At 44.4% G+C, this 24,808-nt stretch overlaps 1 protein-coding gene and 2 non-coding genes across 8 annotated transcripts in view; all 3 read left to right on the top strand.

Moving 5' to 3' along the window:
• RPS3A (ribosomal protein S3A) overlaps positions 1 to 23,502 on the top strand; it is a 1,130,248-nt gene extending 1,106,746 nt beyond the window's left edge. For 5 of the 6 annotated variants that reach the window (XM_050791186.1, XM_050791183.1, XM_050791188.1 and 2 more), the window contains exons 2-7: positions 18,518 to 18,589; positions 19,382 to 19,485; positions 19,866 to 20,053; positions 21,782 to 21,990; positions 23,056 to 23,165; positions 23,337 to 23,502. In XM_050791186.1, coding sequence (XP_050647143.1) covers positions 18,528 to 18,589; positions 19,382 to 19,485; positions 19,866 to 20,053; positions 21,782 to 21,990; positions 23,056 to 23,165; positions 23,337 to 23,458 — 795 coding nt within the window. In that variant the 5' untranslated portion in view covers positions 18,518 to 18,527 and the 3' untranslated portion in view covers positions 23,459 to 23,502. Of the gene's footprint in view, positions 1 to 18,449; positions 18,590 to 19,381; positions 19,486 to 19,865; positions 20,054 to 21,781; positions 21,991 to 23,055; positions 23,166 to 23,336 lie in introns of those variants that run through there. The other variant, XM_050791182.1, reaches the window with a different exon arrangement.
• Positions 20,962 to 21,033, top strand: LOC126955845 (small nucleolar RNA SNORD73). Its single transcript, XR_007726132.1, has one exon. It is a non-coding gene; the product is annotated as a small nucleolar RNA SNORD73 (small nucleolar RNA).
• Positions 22,709 to 22,774, top strand: LOC126955846 (small nucleolar RNA SNORD73). The gene has a single exon (XR_007726133.1). It is a non-coding gene; the product is annotated as a small nucleolar RNA SNORD73 (small nucleolar RNA).
• Positions 23,503 to 24,808: the final 1,306 nt, after the last annotated feature.

The following is a 24,808-nucleotide window of genomic DNA, read 5'->3' as shown; positions in this document are numbered from 1 at the left end:
GGGAGTCAACTACTTATACTCAATAAAACTGGCCGGGCGTGGTGGCTCACACCTGTAATGCCAGCACTTTGGGAGGCTAAGGTGGGTGGATCACTTGAGGTCAGGAGTTCAAGACCAGCCTGACCAATGTGGTGAAACTCTGTCTCTAATAAAAATACAAAAATTAGCCAGGCGTGGTAGCACATGCCTGTAATCCCAGCTGCTTGGGAGGCTGAGGCAGGAGAATTGCATGAACCTGGGAGATGGAGGTTGCAGTGAGCCAAGATCACGCCACTGTACCCAGCCTGGGTGACAAAGCAAGACTCCATCTCAAAAAAAAAAATTGAATTTTACTTTTGTTGGGATTTCCTTAAATTTCCCTTAAATTGTCTATAACTTATTAATTATTGACTGATATTACTAGAGATGTCAGCCAATATTCTTTGCTCATCTGTCTTGGTAAAGAACTATTCTTGGCCGGGCATGGTGGCTCACGCCTATAATCCTGCACTTTGGGAGGCCGAAGCAGAAGGATCAAGTGAGCCCAGGAGTTTGAGACTGGCCTAGGCGACATGTTGAGACTCCTCCTCTATCAAAAAAAGGAAAAGAAAATTAGCTGAGCATGGTGGCATGTGCTTGTAGTCCAAGCTGCTCAGGAGGCTGAGGTGGGAGGATCACTTGAGCCCGGGAAGTCAAGGTTGCAGTGAGCTGTGTTCCCTCCACTGCACTCCAGTCTGGGCAACAGAGTGAGACCCGTCTCTAAAAAAAACCTCTATTTTTTTCCCCTCCAAGCTCTGAAGTCCTAAGATGCTACTGTCTATAACCCAAAAGGAAACAGATTTCTGAGTCTTTGGCTTGTAAACTAAATTTATAAAGTGATAAAAAACTATCTGGGAGATAAATAAATGAACATGAACTATGGCATACACAGATGAAACAGTCTAGTCACATGTAATCTGGTATGATTAAGATTCAGAATTAATTATTTAAATACTTACTTGTACTTAAGGGGCAGAGGGTGTCAGAGGGGGCATTGTGACAAAGTTAAATTTGTAAAAAAATTTTACATTGTGGCCGGGTGCGGTGGCTCAAGCCTGTAATCCCAGCACTTTGGGAGGCCGAGACGGGCGGATCACGAGGTCAGGAGATCGAGACCATCCTGGCTAACACGGTAAAACCCCGTCTCTACTAAAAAATACAAAAAACTAGCCGGGCGAGGTGGCGGGCGCCTGTAGTCCCAGCTACTCGGGAGGCTGAGGCAGGAGAATGGCATAAACCCGGGAGGCGGAGCTTGCAGTGAGCTGAGATCTGGCCACTGCACTCCAGCTCGGGTGACAGAGCAAGACTCCGTCTCAAAAAAAAAAAAAAAAAAAAAAAAAAAAATTTTACATTGTTAAATTTTCAAAGTTAATCTTTTAAAGTTGTAGTTAAATTATGACATTTGAATTTATAATAAAGACTGCAAACAGGACCAGCCCGGCACAGTGGCTCAAGCCTATAGTCCCAGCACTTTGGGAGGCCAAGGAGGGTGGATCACCTGAGGTCAGGAGTTCGAGACCAGCCTACCAAAAGGATGAAATCCCATCTCCACTAAAAATACAAAAGTTAGCCAGGCGTGGTGGTAGATGCCTGTAATCCCAGCTACTCGGGAGGCTGAGGCAGGAGAATCTATTGAGCCTGGGAGGCGGATGTTGCAGTGAGCCGAGATCATGCCATTGCACTCCAGCCTGGGTGATAGAGTAAGACTCCATCTCAAAAATATATAGATAATAAGAAAAAGACTACAGAACCAAGAAATTAAGGGGTGATGAGTAGTTGTTCATTGACAGATTACAAATGGTATCTTTCAGGTGAAGTCACAGTGTCCATCCGTTGGCATGCCTACCTTTCACTCTGGAAGGAAGTCAAGAAGTTAAAGAAGTTTGAGTCCTACCAGAGATCACTATTTCCAGGCACCTAAACTCACTAGCGAATTTGTGTCTTTACTTGGGCAGGCCAAGCCAAAGGCCAAGCTAAAGTGTTGACAGAGCTATGAACTATTAAACAGTGCAAAATTTCTGAATCAAAGCACCAAAAATACTTTTGTAAGGGAGTTTATTTTTTCACAAACTCTGAGTGTACAAATTCTAAAGTGAAAGAAACAATAAAATACAAGGACCTGCCAGGTTCTGTGGCTCACACCTATAATCCCAGCACTTTAGGAGGCCAAGGCAGGCCGATTGCCTGAGGTCAGGAGTTTGAGACCAGCCTGGCTAGCATGGTGAAACCCCATCTCTACTAAAAACACAAAAATTAGCCAGGCATGGTGGCGCACACCTGTAGTCCCAGCTACTTGGGAGGCTGAGGCAGGAGAATTGCTTGAATCTGGGAGGTGGAGGTTGCAGTGAGCCGAGATCATGCCACCGCACTCCAGCCTGGGTGACAGAGCAAGACTGTGTCTCCTAAAAAAAAATAGATAGATAAGATAGATAGATAGATAGATAGATAGATAGATAAATAGATAGATAGATAGATAGATCGATCGATCGATCTGGCCAGGCGTGGTGGCTCATGCTTGTAATCCCAGCACTTTGGGAGGCCGAGGCAGGCGGATCACTTGAGGTCAGAAGTTTCAGACCAGCCTGACCAACATGGAGAAGCCCCGTCTCTACTAAAAATACAAAATTAGCTGGGCATGGTGGCACGTACCTGTAGTCCCAGCTACTTGGGAGGCTGAGGCAGAATAGCTTGAACCCAGGAGGCGGACGTTGCAGTGAGCCAAGATAGCGCCATTGCACTCCAGCCTGGGCAACAAGAACAAAACTCTGTCATACTAAGACGGACATTTCAGTTATTTCCATCTTTTGCCTATTTCAAATAGTGCTGCTATGAATATTTGTGAACAAGTTTTTGTATGAATACTTATTTTCTTTTTTTCCTTTCCTTTTTCTTTTTTTTCTTTGAGACAGGCTCTCACTCACTGTGTTGCCCAGGCTGGAGTGCGGTGGCACTATCATGGCTCACTGTAGCCTTGACTTCCCCTGACTCAGTGATCCTTTCACCTCAACCTCCCGAGTAGCTGGGACTATAGGCATGTGCTAACATGCCCAGCTAATTTTTGTTCTTTTTGTAGAGACACGATTTCACCATGTTGCCCAGGCTGGTCTTGAACTCCTGGGCTCAAGCGATCCCCTGCCTTGGCCTCCCAATGTGCTGGGATTACAGGCATGAGCCACTGTACCTCGCCTTATTTTCAATTCTTTAGGATACATATATCCAGGAGTGGAATTGCTAGGTCATATGGAAATTTTATGTTTAACATTTTGGGAAACCATCAGTCTGTTTTGTAAAGTGGCTGCACCATGGGCTGAGGCGGGTGGATCACTTAAGGTCAGGAGTTTTAGACCAGCCTTGCCAATATGGTGAAACCCCGCCTCTATAACAAAAATAAATTAACTAAAATAAACAAAGTGGCTGCACCATTTTACATTCCCAATAGCAGTGTATAAGTGTTCTGATTTCTCCATATTCTCACCAGCATTTATTATCTGACTTTTTTGTTATAGCCATTCTAGTGGATAAAATGTAAAATGGGTGAAATGTGATTTGCATTTCCCTGAAGACTATCAGGGATCAGTTTTATCTCTGCATATTCATCAATTATATCCCTTTTTTTGTTTTCATTTTTTTGATACAGGGTCTGGCTCTGTCACCCAGGCTGCAGTGCAGTGGCATGATCGTGGCTCACTGCAGCCTCAACCTCCCAGGCTCAAGCGATTCTCCCACCTCAGCCTCCCCCAAGTAGCTGGTACTACAGGCACGAGCCATCGTACCTGGCTAATTTTTGTATTTTTCATAGAGACAGGGTCTCCCTATGTTGCCCTGCTGGTACCTAACTCCTGGGACTTAGTGATACTGCTACCTTGGCCTCCCAAATTAGTGGATTACAGGCATGAGCCACCATGCCCAGCCCCATTTGTATATCTTGTTTGGAGAAATGTCTACTCAGAGACTTTGCCCATTTTAAAATTCGATTTTCTGTCTTTTATTATTGAGTTGATAAGAGTTTTTTTTATGTATTCTAGAGATAAGTCCCTTATCAGATACATGATTGCAAATATTTTCTCCCATCCCGTGGGTTGTCTTTTCCCTTTGCCCATAGTATAATTTGAAGCAGAAAAGCTTTTAATTTTGAAGAAGTCTAATTTACCTATTTTTTCCTCTTTTGTTGTGTGTGCTTTTAGCATCACGTCTAAGAATCTATTGCCACTTTTTTCTTTTCATTTTTTTATTTTTTTGGAAATGGAGTCTCCCTCTGTCACCCAGGCTGGAGTGCAGTGGTGCAATCTTGGCTCACTGCAACCTCCACCTCCCTGGTTCAAGTGATTCTCCTGCCTCAGGCAGCTGGTACTACAGGTGCCTGCCACCACACCCAGCTAATTTTTGTATTTTTTTTGGTAGAGACGAGGTTTTGCCATGTTGGCCAGGCTGGGAAAAAAGAGCATTCTTCTGCAGGTGGCTATCAATTTGTCCCAGCACCATTTGCTGAAAAGGCTAGTCTTTCTCATTAGATTGTCGTGGCACCTTTGTCAAAAATCAGTTGGCCGGGTGCAGTAGCTCACGCCTGTAATCCCAGCGCTTTGGGAAGTCGAGGCGGGTGGATCATGAGGTCAGGAGTTCGAGACCAGTCTGACCAACATGGTGAAACCCCATTTCTACTAAAACACAAAAAATTAGCCGGGCATGGTGGCACACACCTGTAATCCCAGCTACTCAGGAGGCTGAGGCAGGAGAATTGCTTGAACCTGGGAGGCAGAGGTTGCAGTAAGCTGATATTGTGCCACTGCACTCTAGCCTGGGTGACAGAGGGAGACTCCATCTCAAAAAAAAAAAAAAAAAAAAATCAGTTGATCACATACACATGGGTTTATTTCTGTTTATCTATATATTTTGCACTTCATTTATTAAACTTATTCCTAAGTTTCTTATTCTTTTTTATGCTATTGTAAATAGAATCATTTCCTTTTTTTTTTTTTTTTTTTGAGATGGAGTCTCACTCTGTGGCCCAGGCTGGAGTGCAGTGGCCGGATCTCAGCTCACTGCAAGCTCCGCCTCCCGGGTCTACGCCATTCTCCTGCCTCAGCCTCCCGAGTAGCTGAGACTACAGGCGCCCGCCACCTCGCCCGGCTAGTTTTTTTTTTTGTATTTTTTTGGTAGAGATAGGGTTTCACTGTGTTAGCCAGGCTGGTCTCGATCTGCTGACCTCGTGATCCGCCCGTCTCGGCCTCCCAAAGTGCTGGGATTACAGGCATGTGCTACTGTGTTCAGTCCCAATTATTTATTTTATTTTACTTTTTTGAGACAAGCTCACCAAGTCACCCAGGCTGCAGTGCAGTTGTGTGATCATGGCTCACTGCAGCCTCAAACTCCCCGGCTCAAGCTATCCTCCCACCTCAGCCTCCCAAGTAGCAGGGCTACAGGTGCACACCACCGAGGCTGGCCAGTTTTTTTTTTGTTTTTTGTTTTAATCTTTGAGACGGAGTTTCACTGTCTTCCATGCTGGGGTGCAATGGCGCTATCTCGGCTCACTGCAACCTCCGCCCCCAGGGGTTCAGGGGGTTCTCCTGCCTCAGAGTCCTGAGTAGCTGGAATTACAGGTATGCACCACCATGCCTGGCTAATTTTTGTATTTTCACAAAAGTACAAATTAGCTAAAAATGCAAAAAAAAATTAGCTGGGTGTGGTGGTGGGCACCTATAGTCCCAGCTACTCGGGAGGCTGAGGCAGGAAAATGGCATGAACCTGGGAGGCACAGCTTGCAGTGAACTGAGATCGTGCCACTGCACTCCAGCCTGGGCAACAGAGCAAGACTCCATCTCAAAAAAAAAAAAAAAAAAAAAAGAAAAGGTTAATCTTTGGCCAGGCACGGTGGCTCACTCCTGTAATCCCAGCACTTCGGGAGGCCAAGGCAGGCACATCACCTGAGGTCAGGAGTTCAAGACCATCCTGGCAAACATGGAAAACACTGGTCTTTACCAAAAATACAAAAATTAGCTGAGCATGGTGGTGGGTGCCTGTAATCCCAGCTACTCAAGAGACTGAGTCAGGAGAATCACTTGAACCCAGGAGGAGGTTGCAGCGAGCCATGATCACACCATTGCACTCCAGCCTGGGCAACAGAGTGAGACTCCATCTCAAAAAAAAAAAAAAAAAAAAAAAAAAAAAGTTAATCTTTGAGGTCAAATTTGGGTTTGAATTCTAGCTCCACACTTTTAACTGTGTGATTCCAGCCAAGTCACTAAACCATTGAGTCTTCTTTCCTCATTTAATAATCCTACCCTGCAGCAGTGTCCTGAGGACTAAAAGAGATTAAATGAGATCATGTAAATAATTCTACTACTGAAACCACCTTTGCAAAATTATGACTGAGACAGTGAAAGAGATCTAACTTAACTGACTCCATCTTGCTTCTAACCTCCAAGTTGTCCTTGTTCATTCCTGAGCTTAGGTTGAACTAACTTTGGAAGAAACTTGGTTTGTAGTTTATAGTTTAAAACAAAGACAGATGCCGGGCATGGAGGCTCACCCCTGTAATCCCAGCACTTTGGGAGGCTGAGGTGGGTAGATTATGAGGTCAGTAGATCCAGACCGTCCTGGCCAACATGGTAAAACCTCGTCTCCACTAAAAATAAAAAATAGCTGGGAATGGTGACGTGCGCCTGTAATCCCAGCTACTCAGGAGGTTGAGGTAGCAGAATCGCTTGAACCAGGGAGTCAGAGGTTGCGGTAAGCTGAGATCACGCCACTGCACTCCAGCCTGGGCAACAAAGCAAGACTTAAAAACAACAACAACAACAACAAACAAAGACAGTAACAGCCCTTTCCCAAAGCACTTCTCCTTCTTGCCTGGATTGCCTTTGTAGGACTAACATTAACCACAAGATTAGAAATTATGGTTTAGGATTCATGCAGCCGGAGACTACAAGATTCTGACCCTCCCTAAACTGCTCCTAAAATCAGTGCTTGAGATACTTTGAAGACGCTGCACTTTATGGATCAGCTGGCACTACCCAGATGGATAAACTGGCTCATCTGATCTTGTGGCCTCCACCCAGGAACACACTCAGACAGAAAACAGCTTCGACTCCCTATGATTTCATCTCTGACCAATCAGAACTCCCAGCTCACTGGATTCCCCCTACCCACCAAGTTGTCCTTAAAGACTCTGCTTCCTGAACGCTCAAATGCTCGGGGACACTGATTTGAGTAATAATAAAACCCCGGTCTGACACTGATTTGAGTAATAATAAAACCCGGTCTCTCACACAGTCGGCTCTGTGTGAATTACTCTTTCTCTATTGCAGTTCTCCTGTCTTGAATCAGCTCTGTCTAGGCAGTGGTCAAGGTGAAACCCATTGGGCGGTTATACTAGTAGGTCAGGATTTCCACAGTTTTCTTTCCCATTGCCATTGTGAACCCTAAATATGTGAGACAGGTCTCAGTCAATTTAGGAAGTTTATTTTGTCCAAGTTAAGGACATGCGCCCTTGACAGTCTCAGGAAGTCCTAACAACATGTGCCCAAGGTGGTTGGGGCACAGCTTGCTTTCATGCATTTTAGGGAGACATGAGAGACCAATCAATATGTGTAAGACGGCCATTGATTCTGTCTGGAAAGGTGGGACAACTCGAAGCGGGGAGGAGGCTTCCAGGTCATAGGTGTTAAGAGACAAATGGTTGCACTCTTGAGTTTCTGATTAGCCTTTCCGAAGAAGGCAATCAGATATGCATTTATCTCAGTGAGCAAGGGGATGACTTTGAGTTCTGTCTGTCCTTTGTCCACAAGGATATTCCTTGTGAGGGTGGTATGTAGCTTTTTCTTTTTCTTTTTTTTTTTTTTTTTTTGAGACGGAGTCTCGCTCTGTCGCCCAGGCTGGTGGGCAGTGGCCAGATCTCAGCTCACTGCAAGCTCTGCCTCCCGGGTTTAGACCATTCTCCTGCCTCAGCCTCCCGAGTAGCTGGGACTACAGGCGCCCGCCACCTCGCCCGGCTAGTTTTTTGTATTTTTAGTAGAGACGGGGTTTCACCGTGTTAGCCAGGATGGTCTCGATCTCCTGACCTTGTGATCCACCCGTCTCGGCCTCCCAAAGTGCTGGGATTACAGGCTTGAGCCACCGCGCCCGGCCTGGTATGTAGCTTTTTAATTTGAGTAGCTATACATATTTGTAAGGAATAGAATGAAAGGCAGGTGCTGGGTGGGGTGGCTCAGGCCTGTAATCCTAACACAGGAGGCTGAGGCGGGTGGATCACCTGAGGTCAGGAGTTCAAGACCAGCCTGGCCAACACGGAGAAATCTTGTCCTACTAAAAATACAAAAACTAACTAGGTGTGGTGGCGTGTGCCTATAGTCCCACCTACTTGGGAGGCTGAGGCAGGAGGATCCCTTGAACCCAGGAGGCGGATGTTGCAGTGAGCAGAGATTGCACCACTGTACTCCAGCCTGGGTGACAGAGCAAGACTCTCAAAAATTTTTAAAAATGAAAATAAAAAGAATGAAAGTCTGGTTTTTAAGTAGTTCCCAGCTTTGACTTAGTGATTTTGGGGTCCCAAGATTTATTCTATTTTCCTATCACACTATATTATAACGAAAGCTTCTACCTGTTTTCTCATTATTTTATTTGTAACTACCAGAGGCTTAAATTACTTAAACTACTCATTTTAGCAATTATTGGGAAGGAAAAATGCACAAGCAGGAATAGGAATAGAAAAATGAGGTATGGTATTTTCAAGAAAAAGACAAATTCGGTATGAGATCATTTTTCAAGGTATTCAGAAAAATTAGTTGATATACCACCCTGGATGCTGGTGTATGCTCAAAGCCTGCAATGATAGCAATTTTTTTAAAAAATCACTGAAGGGCCGGGCGCGGTGGCTCAAGCCTGTAATCCCAGCACTTTGGGAGGCCAAGACGGGCGGATCACGAGGTCAGGAGATCGAGACCATCCTAGCTAACACAGTGAAACCCCGTCTCTACTAAAAAAAATGCAAAAAACTAGCCGGGCGAGGTGGTGGGCGCCTGTAGTCCCAGCTACTCAGGAGGCTGAGGCAGGAGAATGGCGTGAACCCAGGAGGCGGAGCTTGCAGTGAGCCCAGATCGCGCCACTGCCCTCCAGCCTGGGCGACAGAGCGAGGACTCCGTCTCAAAAAATAAAAAAATAAAAAATAAATAAAAATAAAAATAAAAAAATAAAAAAAATCACTGAAAAGGCCAGGTGCAGTGGCTCACGCCTATAATACCAGCCCTTTGGGGGGCCAAGGCAAGCAGATCACCTGAGGTCAGAAGTTAGGAGAGACCAGCCTGGCCATCATGGTAAAACCCTGTCTCTAATAAAAATACAAAAAGGCTGGGTGCGATAGCTCACGCCTGTAATCCCAGCACTTTGGGAGGCCAAGGTGGGTGGGTCACGAGGTCAGGAGATGGAGACCATCCTGGCCAACATGGGGAAATCTCGTCTCTACTAAAAATACAAAAAATTAGCTGGGTGTGGTGGCATGTGCCTGTAATCCCAGCTACTCAGGAGGCTGAGGCAGGAGAACCCCTTGAACCAGGGAGTCGGAGGTTGCAGTGAGCTGAGATCATGCCACTGCACTCTAGCCTGGCGACAGAGCGAGACTCCATCTAAAAAAAAAAAAATTGCTGGGCGTGGTGGCATGCACCTGTAGTCCCAGCTACTGAGGAAGCTGAGGTAGGAGAATCACCTGAGCCCAGAGGCAGAGGTTACAGTGAGCCGAGACTGCGCCACTGCACTCCAGCCTAAGCAGCAGAGTAAAACTCTGTCTCAAAAAGTAAATAAATAAAAATAAAAACAACTGAAAAAAAAATCACCATTCTATGTATTTTTTATTTTACTGAGAGAATGCCGATAATCCTTTGAGGTGGGTAGGACAGCCATTATTACCTCCATTTTACAGGGACTTAAAACACAGAGGGATTGAGTGACTTGTCTGTGATTATAAAACTATTTGATGAGGAAGCTGGAATTGAAGTCATGTCAATTAATTACAAATTACATAGTCTTGGAGCTTTTGATAATATCTCAAAATAAAGGTCATACTGAGAGGATAAGGGTCATTATGCACTTATAAATTAGATATTTATTTATTCAATAGCTGAATAATACAATAGTATTATACAATAATACAATAGTATTATTCAGCTATTGAATAAATAAATATCGGATTACAAACAAAAATTTTTTGTTGTTGAGATGGAGTCTTTGTCTATTGCCCAGGCTGGTGTGCAGTGATGTGATCTCCGCTCACTGCAACCTCTACCTCCCAGGTTCAAGGAATTCTCATGCCTCAACCTCCTGAATAGCTGGGACTATAGGCGCTCGCCACCACACCCGGATAATTTTTGTATATATATATATTATTTTTTTCAGTAGACTCAGGTTTTCACTGTGTTGGTGAGGCTGGTCTCAAACTCCTGACCTCAAGTCATCTACCCACCTTGGCCTCCCAAACTGCTGGGATTACAGGTGTGAGCCCCACTTCCAGCCAGTGAAAATCTTATTACAGTGAATACCATTGCATATATACAATGAATGCCATTTGCATAGGAAAGGAAGCAAAGAGGATCTCCATGCTATTTAAGATGAACTTCCTATTTCCAATACAGATTTTAGGAACAGAGGGTAGGAAGCATATGTATGGATATTTATTCTGATCAAAATTTAGCAGCCTGGGCAACATGGTGAAACCTGGTCTCTACAAAACAATACAAAAAATTAGCCAGGCTTATGGTGGTGCATGCCTGTAGTCCCAGCTACCCAGGAGCCTGAGGAAGGAGGATCTCTTGAACCTGGGAGGAAGAGGTTACTGTGAGGATCACCTGTGAGCCCAGAAGGTCGAGGCTGCAGTGAGCCATGATGCCACCACTGCACTCCAGCCTGGGTGACAGACCAAGACTCTGTCTCAAAAAAAGTAAAACAAAATAAAAGTTTAAACCAAATGAGTGAATCTTTTGAAAGCTTTGTAATTTGCCAGGCACTGTGGCTCATGCCTGTTATCCCAGCACTTTGGATCACCTGAGGTCAGGAGTTCGAGACCAGCCTAACATGCAGAAACCGCTGTCTCTACTAAAAACACAAAATTAGCCGGGCATGGTGGCTCACGCCTGTAATCCCAGCTACTCGGGAGGCTGAGGCAGGAGAATCGCTTGAACTCAGGAGGCAGAAGTTACTGAAAGCCGAGATCATGCCATTGCACTCCAGCCTGGGCAACAAGAGTGAAACTCCATCTCAAAAAAAAAAAAAAAAGAAAGCTTTGTAATTTGACTTGACATGGACTTCATGGTAGTGTGTACAGAACATTGCTGTTTTAGTAAACCACGTGAAGGTATCACTGGATATGGGAGTGTGTACGTAAACAGACACACATTATTCAATATCCTTAGATTCCAGACCACAAGATCCCTGAGGATAGAGCCTGATCTCTCTCACATCCACATCACAGTACCTAGCACTAATGAATGAATACATAAATGAGTGAGTGAATAAATTCATTTTCTTTAAAATTATCCTTCTCCAACTCATCTTGTCAAAAGTACCTTTCTCTACTTCTGACCCTTTGGGCCGCTATTCTGTCCTTAGTCAAAAATATTTCCACTCCAGGACGAGACTGAATTCCCTCCAGAAACAAAATCCATTCTTCCCTTTAATCTAGGGGAAGATAAATGACAGATTCAAAGTGACTCTCACAGTCATTTGGCCCCGGACTATGTTGGGGTCTTCTGGACTGCTCACATATATTTGCTCATTACCATTTCCATTATCTTACTCAGTTTGCGTGTGTGTGTGTGTGTGTGTGTGTGTGTGTGTGTGTTTTCAGACAGGGTCTTGCTCTGTAACCAGGCTGGAGTACAGTGGCGTGATCTTAGCTCACTGCAACCTCTGCCTCCTGGGTTCAAGCGATTCTCGTGCCTCAGCCTCCCGAGTAGCTGGGATTACAGGCACGCGCCACCACACCCAGCTCATTTTTGTATTTTTAGTAGAGACGGGGTTTTACCATGTTGGTCAAGCTGGTCTTGATCTCCTGACCTCGTGATTCACCCGCCTCAGCCTCCCAAAGTGCTGGAATGTATCTTACTCAGTTTTTATAGCCCAAGCTTCTGATCGAAATCAGCACATTCAAGGTTCTTACTGCTTGTTCTATTTTCCAAGCCTTTAATTTCTGCATATCAATAAAAAGAGTCAAACTCTGCAAAATATTTAAAGAGATTTATTCTGAGCCAAATATGAGTGACCATGGGCCATGACACAGCCCTGGAGATCCTGAGAACCTGTGCCCAACGCAGTCAGGCTACAGCTTGGTTTTATACATTTTAGGGGGACACAGGACATCAATCAATACATGTAAGATGTACAGCCCAGGCGCGGTGGCTCACACCTGTAATCCCAGCACTTTGGGAGGCTGAAGTGGGCAGATCACCTGAGGTCAGGAGTTCAAGACCAGCCTGGCCAACATGGCAAAACTCCGTCTCTACTAAAAATACAAAAAACTTATCTGGGCATGGTGGCGCATGCCTGTAGTCTCAGATACTTGGGAGCCTGAGGCATGAGAACCACTTAAACCCGGGCGGCGGAGGTTGCAGTAGGCAGAGGTTGTAGTAAGCCAAGACTGTGGCACTGCACTCCAGCCTGGGCAACAGAGTGAGACACTGTCTCAATAAAATAAAAGAAAAAGAAAAAGAAAAAAATTCACTCCATACAATTGTTATTGATCTGTTGTAAATGGATGGTTAATCAGCAACTACTGGAAATAAGTTGCCTTTTTTGGTAAAAGGGTAAGGGTAAGAAGAATGGGGAAAAAAATGAAAGGAAGCAACTTTTTTTGAGCATCTACTTTGTGCCAGATATTTTACTATGCATTTAATTTTCACAAAAACCTTATAAGTAAGGGAGACAGATAATAATTGTTCCTAAATATCGGTTCTTCCCTTCTCAGAAAGTAACAGAATTTTTGGTGGGCACATGGTTCTTCTGCTAAGTTCTATGATTACGTTTATCAGCCTGTCTCATAGCTAGGGACACAGGGAAGTGACATGAGCAGAATGGATGTGTATAACTTGTGGATGGTATTGTGTAAGGAAAGGAATGTGCCCTCCTCTTTGCTTCTCCCTCTCCCTGTTGAACTAAATGTCGACTTTTCTTTCTATTTTTTTAGAGACAAGTCAACCAGGCTGGAGTGCAGTGGTAATATCACAGCTCCCTCCAGCCTTGAACTCTGGGGCTCAGGCGATCCTCCTGCTTTGGCCTCCCAAAGTGCTAGAATTGCAGGTATGGGCCACTCCACACCCAGCCTAAATGTTGACTTTTCATTCCAGACCACATGGATGAGAGCACAGCATGAATAGCAGAGTAATAAGACTGATGAAATCACTGTCACCTAGGTAACTAACACTATGGTGCCTACACATCAGCCCCGGGCAGCATCCACTTGGACTGTCACATAAGTGAGAAATAACTTCTACCTTGTTTTTTTTTTTTTCTGAGCCAGAGTCTCGCCCTGTCACCCAGGCTGGTGTGCAATGGCATGATCTCGGCTCACTGCAACCTCCACCTCCCAGGTTCAAAAGATTCTCTTGCCTCAGCCTCCCGAGTAGCTGGGACTACAGGTGCCCACCACCACGCCCAGGCAATTTTTGTATTTTCAGTAGAGATGGGGTTTCATCACGTTGGCCAGGCTGGTCTCAAATTCCTGACCTCATGATCTGCCTGCCTCGGCCTCCCAAAGTGCTGGGATAACAGGCGTGAGCAACCGTACCCGGCCAACTTCTACTTTGTTGATGCCACTGTTATTTAAGTCTCTGTTACAGCTTCTGAACCAAGTTGTTGTGTAATTCCCTGTGCAATCTATGTGAGTGGCTCTCCTGGAGTTGTCCAACATGGCAGCCTTGACCTGAACTAATATGGCAATGAGAAAACAAGTTCAGAAAGATTAAAAATTTTTCTGAAGTCAAACTGCTATGTGATAATAGCAAAGACATGGAATCAACCTAAATGCCCATCAATGGCAGACTGGATAAGGAAAATGTAGTATATACACACCATGGACTACTATGCAGCCATACAAAAAGAACAAGAAAATGTCTTTTGCAGGAACATGAATTGAGCTTGAGGCCATTATCCAAAGCAAACTAATACAGGAACAGAAAACCAAATACCACGTTCTCACTTATAAAGTGTATAAGTGGGAGCTAAATAATGAGAACACATGGGCACAAAGAGGAGAACACAGACACTGAGGCCTGCTTGAGAATGGAGGGTAGAAGGAAGGAGAGGATCAGAAAAAATAACTAGTGGGTACTAGGCTTAGTACCTGGGTGATAAAATAATCACAACAAACCCCCATGACATGGGTTTACCTATATAACAAACCTGCCCATGTACCCCTGAACCTAAAGTAAACGTTTAAAAACAAAAATGACAACAAAAAAAACTACTATGTGATAAGGTGGGATTGAACCTAGACCTACATGATACCAAATAGTTACTGTACAAGATTCTAGATTCTAGCCCTAGATTTTTACTTTGTGAAATGTTGCTGACCAGAAGGAAAGTTCCAGCACTTGTGCTTTTAGAATATGAGCAAAGTGTTTTTTATTTATTTATTTTTTTTTCTGAGACAGAGTCTCTCTGTCACCCACACAGGAGTGCACTGGTTTCAATTCCCACGTTAAAACAGCAACAATGGCAGTGTGGATAGTGAACAAAAAGGAGTGCCCCTGCCCTGGACGTGTGCTGCTCTTAGGAACAGCAATGGTATGAAGAAGCAATCCAGTCTGGTTGCACCTCTGGACTTTTATAATGACACGAATATCACCATGTACAGATTTAATCTCAGCTTTTGTTCTCAATTCTCTTGCTTTATATCCTGGAACGAGTTCTTTCTTCCCACCTGGTAATCACAACAAACTCTGCGGGGGAGGCAGGGATGGGAGATGACTCCAACAAGAGCAACACTCAACGTAAAGTTATCACAGGGCTGAGGACAGGGAGATGCTGATATAAATGTCAGTGGGCAGGGAGAGAAAGCTAGATAATAAATCGGATTATTTATTTTAGGGAACAGAGAAAAGAAAAGTTAAAGTTACTGAATGTCTACTACAGTTATGTGCCACATAATGACTTCCAGTCAATACCAGTATCCCATAAGATTATAATACTGTACTTTTTTTTTTTTTTAATTTTAGATGGAATCTCGCTCTGTCACCCAGGCTGGAGTGCAGTGGCGCAATCTCGGTTCACTGTAACCTCCGCCTCCCAGGTTCCAGTGATTCTCCTGCCTCAGCCTCCCAAGTAGCTGGGATTACAGGCGTCCATCACCATGCCTGGATCATTTTTGTATTTTTAGTAGAGACGGGGTCTCACCACGTTGGCCAGGCTGGTCTCCAACTCCTGACCTCAGGTGACCCACCCGTCTCGGCCTCCCAAAGTGTTGGGATTACAGGTGTGAGCCACCATGCCCAGCCAATGAAACAACATTGACAGCTTACTAGGTTTGATGTATTCTGACATTTTTCTGTTCCATTTTCTTCTTTTTTTTTCAGAGACAGGGTCTCAGGTAGTGGTGCCATTATGGCTCACTGCTGCCTCAACCTCCTGGGCTCAGGCAATCCTCCCACCTAGCTTCCTAAGTAGCTGGGACCACAAGTCACCACCACACCTGACTAATTTTTGTATTTTTTGTAGAGACAGGGTTTTGCCATGTTGTCCAGGCTGGTCTCCAACTCCTGAGCTCAAAAGATTCACCCGTTTCAGCCTCCCTAGACGTGGACGTGTGAACCACCGTGCCTGGCCTGTTCCATTTTATTCCATCTGAAAATATTAAATGATGGTTGAGACCCAATAAACTGATTTCACACCCCCTAAATTGTATTCAACACACTTACATTAAAACTGCTTATTGCACCATTTAATGTAACAGGGTCAGGAAAATATTAATTAGAAATTTTTTAAAGCGTTTACTACAAAACAGAGTTGAGGATTGAAATACAGACCTCTGACAAATCTCTTAGGTGTTGGTGCTGCTAAAATAAATCAGATGCAGCTGACTTCATTAAGGCCTCTCCCTGTGGCTTTCACTTTTAGGAAGAAAGAGGAATCAGACCAGCAAGAAGGTAAGTTTGGTTTTTATGCTGCAGTAAGCAGACTGGAGGCCCATTTTATCTATCTATCTATCTATCTATCTATCTATCTATCTATCTATCTATCTATCTATCTAATCTATCTATCTAATCTATCTATCTATCTATCTATCTATCTATACACACACACTTTTTTTTTTTTTTGGAGATGGAGTTTCACTCTGTCCAGCCCAGACTGGAGTGCAGTGGCGTGATTTCGGCTCACTGCAGCCTCCACCTCCCAGGTTCAAGCAATTCTCGTGCCTCAGCCTCCCGAGTAGCTGGGACTACAGGTGTGCACCACCAGCTAATTTTTGCATTTTTAGTAGAGATGGAGTTTCACCATGTTGTCCAGGCTGGTCTCGAACTCCTGGCCTCAAGTGATCCATCTGCTTCGGCCTCCCAAAGTGCTGGGATCCTCCTACCTCAGCCTTCCGAGTAGCTGGGACTACAGGCATAAGCCATCATGCCGGGCTAATTTTTTTTGATTTTTAGTTGTGATGAGCTCTTGTAATGTTGCCCAGGCTGGTATCAAACTCCTGAGCTCAAGCAAACCTCCCGCCTTGGCCTCTTAAAGCGCTGGGATTACAGGTGTGAGCCACCACACCTGGCCAAATTTACCATCTTAACCATCTTTTTAAAAAAGAGATGGGGTCTCACTATGTTGCCCAGGCTGGAGTCCAACTCCTAGCCTCAGGTGATCCTCCTACCTCAGCCTTCTGAATACCTGGAACTGCAGGTCCAAGGAACCTGGCAAGGCTACCTTAACCTTTTTCAAGTGTACAGTTCAGTAGTGTTAAGTACATTCATACTATTATGAAACTAAGACTTTGAATTTATCCTCGAGGCCACGGAGATTTATGGAATTACTGAAAGATTTCAGGACCCTACTAGAGGTTTAGGAGGGTTGTCTTAGGGGTGGGCGTAGTGGGAGGTAGGTGATGGAGGCCAGCAGGACTGGAAGGGATTGTAAGTTTAAAAGCTTGCAGCGGGCCTTGTAAGTGAGGGTTGGTTTTTGGCTTGGTCACAGGGTTTTCTGCCAGACAGGAAGTTAGAGAAAGGAACTCAACACACCACTGGCTGAGTACCAAGCCTGTATGGGCCAGACGCTTTCCGAGGGCTGCACACTTGAGCTAGTCAGCCACATCTTGCCAAGATGTGCTCTGTTAACCCTTACAGTTAAAAAAAATGGGGAAGGGAGAGGTCGGATTAATTGCAAAAATGGAAAAATTTGGAGATTTCACTTTTTTTTTTTTTTTTTTGACGGACTTTCACTCTTGTTGCCCAGGCAATGGCGTGATCTCGGCTCACTGAAACCTCCGCCTCCCGAGCTCAGATTCTCGTGCCTCAGCCTCCCGAGTAGCTGGGATTACAGGCACCCACCACCACGCCCGGCTAATTTTTTGTATTTTTGGTAGAGATGGGGTTTCACCATGTTGGCCAGGCTGGTCTCGAACTCCTGAACTCAGGCGATCCGCCCACCTCAGCCTCCCAAAGTGCTTGGATTACATGCGTGAGTCACCGCGCCCAGCCAACGCCCTGCTAATTTTATAATTTTCTTGTAGAGACGGGGTCTGGCTGTGTGGTCCAGGCTAGTCTCCAATTCCTGGCTTCAACTGATTCCCCTGCCTCAGCCTCTCAAAGTGCTGGGATTACAGGTGTGAGCCACCGAGTTCGGTCTCACTCCACTTTTAACAAACCTTTTAATCAATATATAACAGACATATAGAAAAGGACACAAATAAGCGTAGAGCTCAGTGAATGTTCACAAAGCAACAACACAAAGCAACAACACCTGAGATGAACCAGCACCCACATGAACAAGCAGAACGTTGCTAGCATCTCTGGAGTGATACTCATTTAACCCTGCGAAACCTCATGAAGCCGACCGTTTTATCACCCCCATTTTACGCATCAGGAAACAAGCGTGGAGAGGTCGGTCTCAAGCAAAGCCCTGTTGAAACCGACATTTGAATCAGATCCGCTGACTGACTCTCGAGAAGAAGCCGGTTTGGGGGTTAGACCGTGAGTTCAGCTTTGAACGATGTTGAGTGGGCGTCTCGTTTTATCTCGTTTTACAGAAACTTACTTCCAGACGTCACAGCCACAGAAACCACAGGTAACCAGACGCCTGCACGTCAGGCCACCAACGCCTTGGTCTACACAGCGCAGCTTCCAGTGCCGCGGCATGCCGCGCGACCTCCCCACACACGAAGGCGCTGTCGCAACGACAGTAGCAGGAGTGGCGCTCTCTACTGTCGCGGAATTCTTGAGGCCGGAAGAATGAGAGCGCAAAGGTCACGTAGACGGCGCGCCCCGCCCCGTACGCCTAAGTTCTCGCGCGACTTCCATTTCCGCCTTTTCGGCTCTCTGATCAGCACCATGGCGGTTGGCAAGAACAAGCGCCTTACGAAAGGCGGCAAAAAGGGAGCCAAGAAGAAAGTGTAAGTGGCGACTGTCGTGGCGTCCTGCTTTTTGGATGTCTGCTGGAATCGGCAGGCTGGTCCTAGATCGCGGCGTAGGCCGGATGGCGAGGATTCCAGTCGGATTGTGCGGGCTCTGGCGGGTTGGTGCACCCAGGAACGCGGCCTGGCGGGTCTGGGTGTTGAGTAGCGGCAGGTCGGCTGCCTTTCCCAGGCCTTCTGGTCCTTGCGCACTTCGCGTTTGAGCCGGCTTGCCGCCGCGACTCGGCTGGAATGTTTGTTTTGTGGGCTCACGTGCTGCCTCAATTCCACGGGTGTTTGATGGCACTGCGACAGCAGGAGTTGAGGAAAGCATCCTCCTATCCATTCAGGACCTGTCAATCCTGCCTTTGCTTGGTCCCGCTGGAATCTGCGAGCTCCTACTAAGCTTTGAGGCCATGCAGGGTCTTAGTTACCAGTACATGCCATTACGTACCAGCAAAGTTAATGAGATTGCATGTTACTCGTACCTGTGTAGTGGAAGGACCGATGGATGTTCCTCGTGTCTGTGTAGTGGAAGGACCGATGAGGGTGGGAAGTGGACATAACCTTTCGAAGTCTGATGCATGCAGTGAAACATAGAGTGGGAAGAGCTAGGTTTATGTTTGTGCCCCTCACCTCACTGTGTGATACACTTTAGTATCAAATTGCCGGTTAGCTTTTTAAAATATTGATGGGAAATAACATTAACAGTGATACTAGAGTGAAGAAAGCACAGAATAAACACAGTAAGAATGATCTGCAATGGAACTTAAGCATTTTCTTAAAATCCAGGGTTGATCCATTTTCTAAGAAAGATTGGTATGATGTGAAAGCACCTGCTATGTTCAATATAAGAAATATTGGAAAGACGCTCGTCACCAGGACCCAAGGAACCAGTAAGTAGCTTATTTTTGGTTTGTATTTTCCTTAAGTTGGCGCTTGTATATTGTAGCAGGCATCTTGGTCTGTTGTTGGTCCTGTGGTGGGAGACTTTCAGGGAATGTCAGCTCTCGGTTGCAGCCTTGGCTCCTGTGGTGCTTGTTTTTAGTACAGCACTTGGAGAAGCAAGATGGTGCTTTTTGAATTAAGAAAATGTGCCATAGGTAGTTCTGAGCTTCTAATAAGTACTGTCGATAAGTCACTGGTGTCTGGATTTGACCACAAAGGTTAAGGTCTTTACAATTTACCATTAACTTAATTTCTACCCTCAGTTTACAGGCTTGACTTTTGCTTATATGGTTCCTAAATGTTAAGATACTTGTTTTTTCTTTTGTAGAAATTGCATCTGATGGTCTCAAGGGTCGTGTGTTTGAAGTGAGTCTTGCTGATTTGCAGAATGATGAAGTTGCATTTAGAAAATTCAAGCTGATTACTGAAGATGTTCAGGGCAAAAACTGCCTGACTAACTTCCATGGCATGGATCTTACCCGTGACAAAATGTGTTCCATGGTCAAAAAGTGGCAGGTGAGACCCAGAGTTCCTTAGAGTGTGTTGTGCTACGGGTGTTTGACCAAGGATAGCATGGTTTGATATGACAGGAAGGAGCAAGTTCATTTTATTTATTGATTGATTGATTGATTGACTGAGACCAGTGAAATGTCCACAAAGTTCATTTAAAATTTTGTTTTCTTGCCGTTATTGAGTGCTAACTCTGGGGTTGCCACACCATGATACTTTACTTAATATTTAAATCTAAGATTTAATAGTGGTGTATAATCAAAGTCAGATTTTCTTGCTGCATAGATCAGTGGTTTTTTGAGGAATGTTTAGGTGCAGGTGGACGGTTTTGCCTGTCTTCTGGATATTTTTTGACCTCAGAATTGAGTGAGTGTTGATTAACTGTGGCAATAGAGCATAATTGTGGTAGAGCCTCTGGTGTGAGGTTAAAATCTTGGCTCCATTTCCCTATTGTGTTCTCTTTGGAAAGTAACTTGTTTTCTAAGCCTCAGTTTCTTTATTTGTGAAGTGCAGGTGAGAGTATCATTTTATTGAATTGTGAGGATGAAATGAAAATATTTCAGATATTTTTGGCTAACTATCCAGTTGGAATATTTTGTGGGAGTTTTTTGTTTTTGGGAGATTGAGGCTCCAGGCTGGAGTGCAGCGGCACCATCTCTACTCACTGCAACCTCCTCCTCCTGGGTTCAAGCGATTCTCGTGCCTCAGCCTCCTGAGTAGCTGGGATTACAGGCACCCGCCACCATGCCCAGCTAATTTTTGTATTTTTAGTAGAGATAGGGTTTCACCATATTGGCCAGGCTGGTCTTGAACTCCTGACTTAAAGTGATCCGCCCGCCTCAGCCTCTCAAAAGTGCTGGGATTACAGGTGTGAGCCACTGCACCTGGCATAGTTTGAATATTTTGTATGTGGGAATGAATGATGACAAAATGTTTCGGTCCCAAATGATACATACTGATTATACCGTTACATTTATCCTGACATTCCTCTAAGGCTTCATGGTTTACATTTCTGGAAATATTTTAAGGTCCCTTATCTGTAAATTGTATTTGATGAGTTTTTTTTGTTTTTCGTTTTAATACTAAGGTATAAAATTTACAAAACGCAAACAAGGTAAATCAGTTTTCATCACTACCCAAGATGGTTTTTGTTTTTTCAATGTAGGCAGTAATATGACCACTAATTAGGGGTTTTTAATTATATTTTAGCTCTGAAATTGGGTATTTAATCATCAACATGGCTTTAGTTTGGAACATAAAAGACATCTTCCAAGGTGTACATTTAGAGTTATTATAGCAGTCACCCATTCACAACACAGTTTTTTGAAAAATGACATATCACTGTAGAAGTTCATATCATAAAATACCATGGATCCTCTCAGAATCTGTTTTCCTCTGGCGTAGTTATATACTTGAAGGGGGATGAGCTGTTTAAAGGGGTGTATGTATATGCAGTGGATGCGGGTTTGGGTGCCGTCATAGTAGTAGTGATAGAGGGTAGAAAGGAGGAGGGAGGGCAGTTGAGAGGACCTGGTCATTTAATTGGGTAAGAATTTGGGGGTAACTGTTGGTAGGTTCAAGGAAGTTAATTCTGTAAACTTAAGAGATGTTATTTATATGAGGATACTTTATATTTAATAATGAATGTGACAATCCAGCTTTTTAAAATTAGAACTTCAGGGATAAATGGATAACGTAAAACCTGTTAAACCTGACAGTATCTTTTTTCTCCAGACAATGATTGAAGCTCATGTTGATGTCAAGACTACCGATGGTTACTTGCTTCGTCTGTTCTGTGTTGGTTTTACTAAAAAACGCAACAATCAGATACGGAAGACCTCTTATGCTCAGCACCAACAGGTCCGCCAAATCCGGAAGAAGATGATGGAAATCATGACCCGAGAGGTGCAGACAAATGACTTGAAAGAAGTGGTCAATAAATTGTAAGTGTTTCTTTGCTTCCTCACACAACAGAACCTTGAGTATTGATTATTCCTCAGATAAGGGAAAGCATATGAGACAAGGTAAAGGTCTGTTGAAATCCTGTCTGTGAATCCTTCTAGCTATATCCCTTTACGTGAAAGAGTAAGTACTCAGTAAATATTATTATTTGAGTCAGAGTCTTGCTCTGTTGCCCAGGTTGGAGTGCAGTGGTGCGATCCTCCTTGGCTCATGGCAACCACTGCTTCCTGGGTTCAAGCAGTTCTCGAGCCTCAGCCTCCTGAGTAGCTGGGAATACAGGGGACTGCCACCATGCCCAGCTAATTTTTTTTTTTTGATTTTTAGTAGAGATGGGGTTTCACTATGTTGGCCAGGCCGGTCTTGAACTCCTGACTTCAGTTGATCTGCTAGTACTCCGTAAATGGTAATAGTTTTTTTTTTTTTTTTTTGAATGAATGAAGCTGTCTCACAGTAGATGGAGTTGAAGGACAGGAAATGTTTTTCCCCTACTTGGAAAATAGACTGAATAAGCTGGGTGCAGTGGGATGTGCCTGGAGTCCTGGCTACTTAGGAGGCTGAGGCGGTAGGATTGTTTGAGGCCAGCCTGGGCAATATAGGAAGACCCTGTTCCAAAAAATAATAAACATACGTATATATATACACACACACAGAGAAAATATACTGAACAGACAAAACCTTTCATGATTAATAACACATGGGAATAAGTGATGAAAAAAGTTTCGGTCCCAGATGATGGCCAGTGATAACTTACATTTTTCTGATGTTCCCATGCAATATACAGTTAGCTAAGAGGGTGTAATGGAAAAAGCATAAGACTTGGACTCAGAAGACTCTACTAAGTGTAATTCAGATAGATCATCTATCCTTTACATGTGAAAGGAAAATAATAGCTTAGCTTACAGGAGGATTTATGCAGGTTAAATGAGGTAGGTGTTACATGTGTAAGTTTATTCCAAGGCTTCTCTACATTTAAAGGAAATGACTTATCCCCTTATATCTCATAACTAGGACTTTAAGAAAAAAAATTTACTGTTACTGGTTTGCAGGATTCCAGACAGCATTGGAAAAGACATAGAAAAGGCTTGCCAATCTATTTATCCTCTCCATGATGTCTTCGTTAGAAAAGTAAAAATGCTGAAGAAGCCCAAGTTTGAATGTAAGTGAGAAATCACATGATTCCTGTAGGGCCAAATACATTGTTTTTGGGTGGAGGAGGAGTTTGGGGCTATATCATGGCCTTCTTTTTCTTCCTGTCATGCTTGCATAGTACTGATGACCATTGTTTCAAGATACACTAACAGGTTTTTTTTTTTTTTTTGCCTTTTAGTGGGAAAGCTCATGGAGCTTCATGGTGAAGGCAGTAGTTCTGGAAAAGCCACTGGGGACGAGACAGGTGCTAAAGTTGAACGAGCTGATGGATATGAACCACCAGTCCAAGAATCTGTTTAAAGTTCAGACTTCAATTAGTGTCAAATAAAAAGTGCTATTTGTGATGGTTTGCTTCTGAACATTGTTTTTTTAAAAATGATCTGACAGCTTGGTGGATTAGATAGTAAATTTGACAGCTGGTAAACTTTTCTGACCCAGACAAATTGGATATTACTACTATGCACTTTTACTGTGAAGCTGAAATGGGGCGGAGAAGCTGTTACCAAGTGGGCATTTAGTGCTGTCCACCTGCAGTCATTCATTCATTCATTCAGTTTCTACCTCTTCTCAAGGCTTCAGTTTTCTCACTTCTTGCTTAGCTGATAACCTTGCTTTGTATAATCACTAAAAAACTTGTAAAGCAGATGAGAAAAGAACCTCACAAATTTCTGTTACCTATACTTTGCCACCTATGCATGTGTTAAATCATACTACCTTCTGTCATACCACTGGATGGATTGTGCTAAGACATAAGACAGCCTTTTTGTTTTTGCCTAATTGGCCTCATGGCTCCAGCAGTTCACAACTTTATCAATTCCTTGCTGTGCCTTCCATCACCACACAAATACTAGTAATACAAATCCCAGAGCACCTTACTCAGCCTCTTGATAGCAAAGCTCAAAGGAATGTTTTATATATCTACCATATTTTTTTAACAGAAAGAATTATATATTTGAGGTCAAGTGTGGTAGCTCATGCCAATAATCCCAGCACTTTGGGAGGCTGAGGTGGGTGGATTGCTTGAGGTCAGAAGTTCAAGACCAGCCTGGCCAACATGGTGAGACACCATCTCTTTTTTTTTTTTTTTTTCTTGAGGCAGAGTCTCGCTCTGTCGCCCAGGCTGGAGTGCAGTGGTGCGATCTCGGCTCACTGCAAGCTCCGCTTCCCGCCATTCTCCTGCCTCAGCCTCCCGAGTAGCTGGGACTACAGGCGCCCGCCACCGTGCCCGGCTAATTTTTTGTATTTTTAGTAGAGACGGGGTTACACCGTGGTCTCCATCTCCTGACCTCGTGATCCGCCCGTCTCGGCCTCCCAAAGTGCTGGGATTACAGGTGTGAGCCTCCGCACCCGGCCGAGACACCATCTCTTAAAAAAAAAAAAAAAAAAGCTACGTGTGGTGGTGGTCGCCTGTAATCTCAGCTTTTTGGGAGACTGAGGCATGAAAATCACTTGAACCTGGAAGGTGATGGTTGCAGTGAGCTGAGAACACACCACTGCACTCCAGCCTGGGCTACAAAGTGAGACTGTTTAAAAATTACGTTTGAGAGACGTGATCTTCCTCTCACCCAGGATGGAGTAGAGTGGTGTGATCATAGCTCACTGTAACCCCAAACTCCTGGGCTTAAGCAGCCCTCCCTCTCAGGCCTCCTG

Source organism: Macaca thibetana, chromosome 5 (assembly GCF_024542745.1).
Source record: "Macaca thibetana thibetana isolate TM-01 chromosome 5, ASM2454274v1, whole genome shotgun sequence".
Classification (NCBI taxonomy): Eukaryota; Metazoa; Chordata; class Mammalia; order Primates; family Cercopithecidae; genus Macaca; species Macaca thibetana.
The sequence above is the reverse complement of the archived record's forward strand: the minus strand, read 5'-3'. Positions and strand labels throughout refer to the sequence as shown.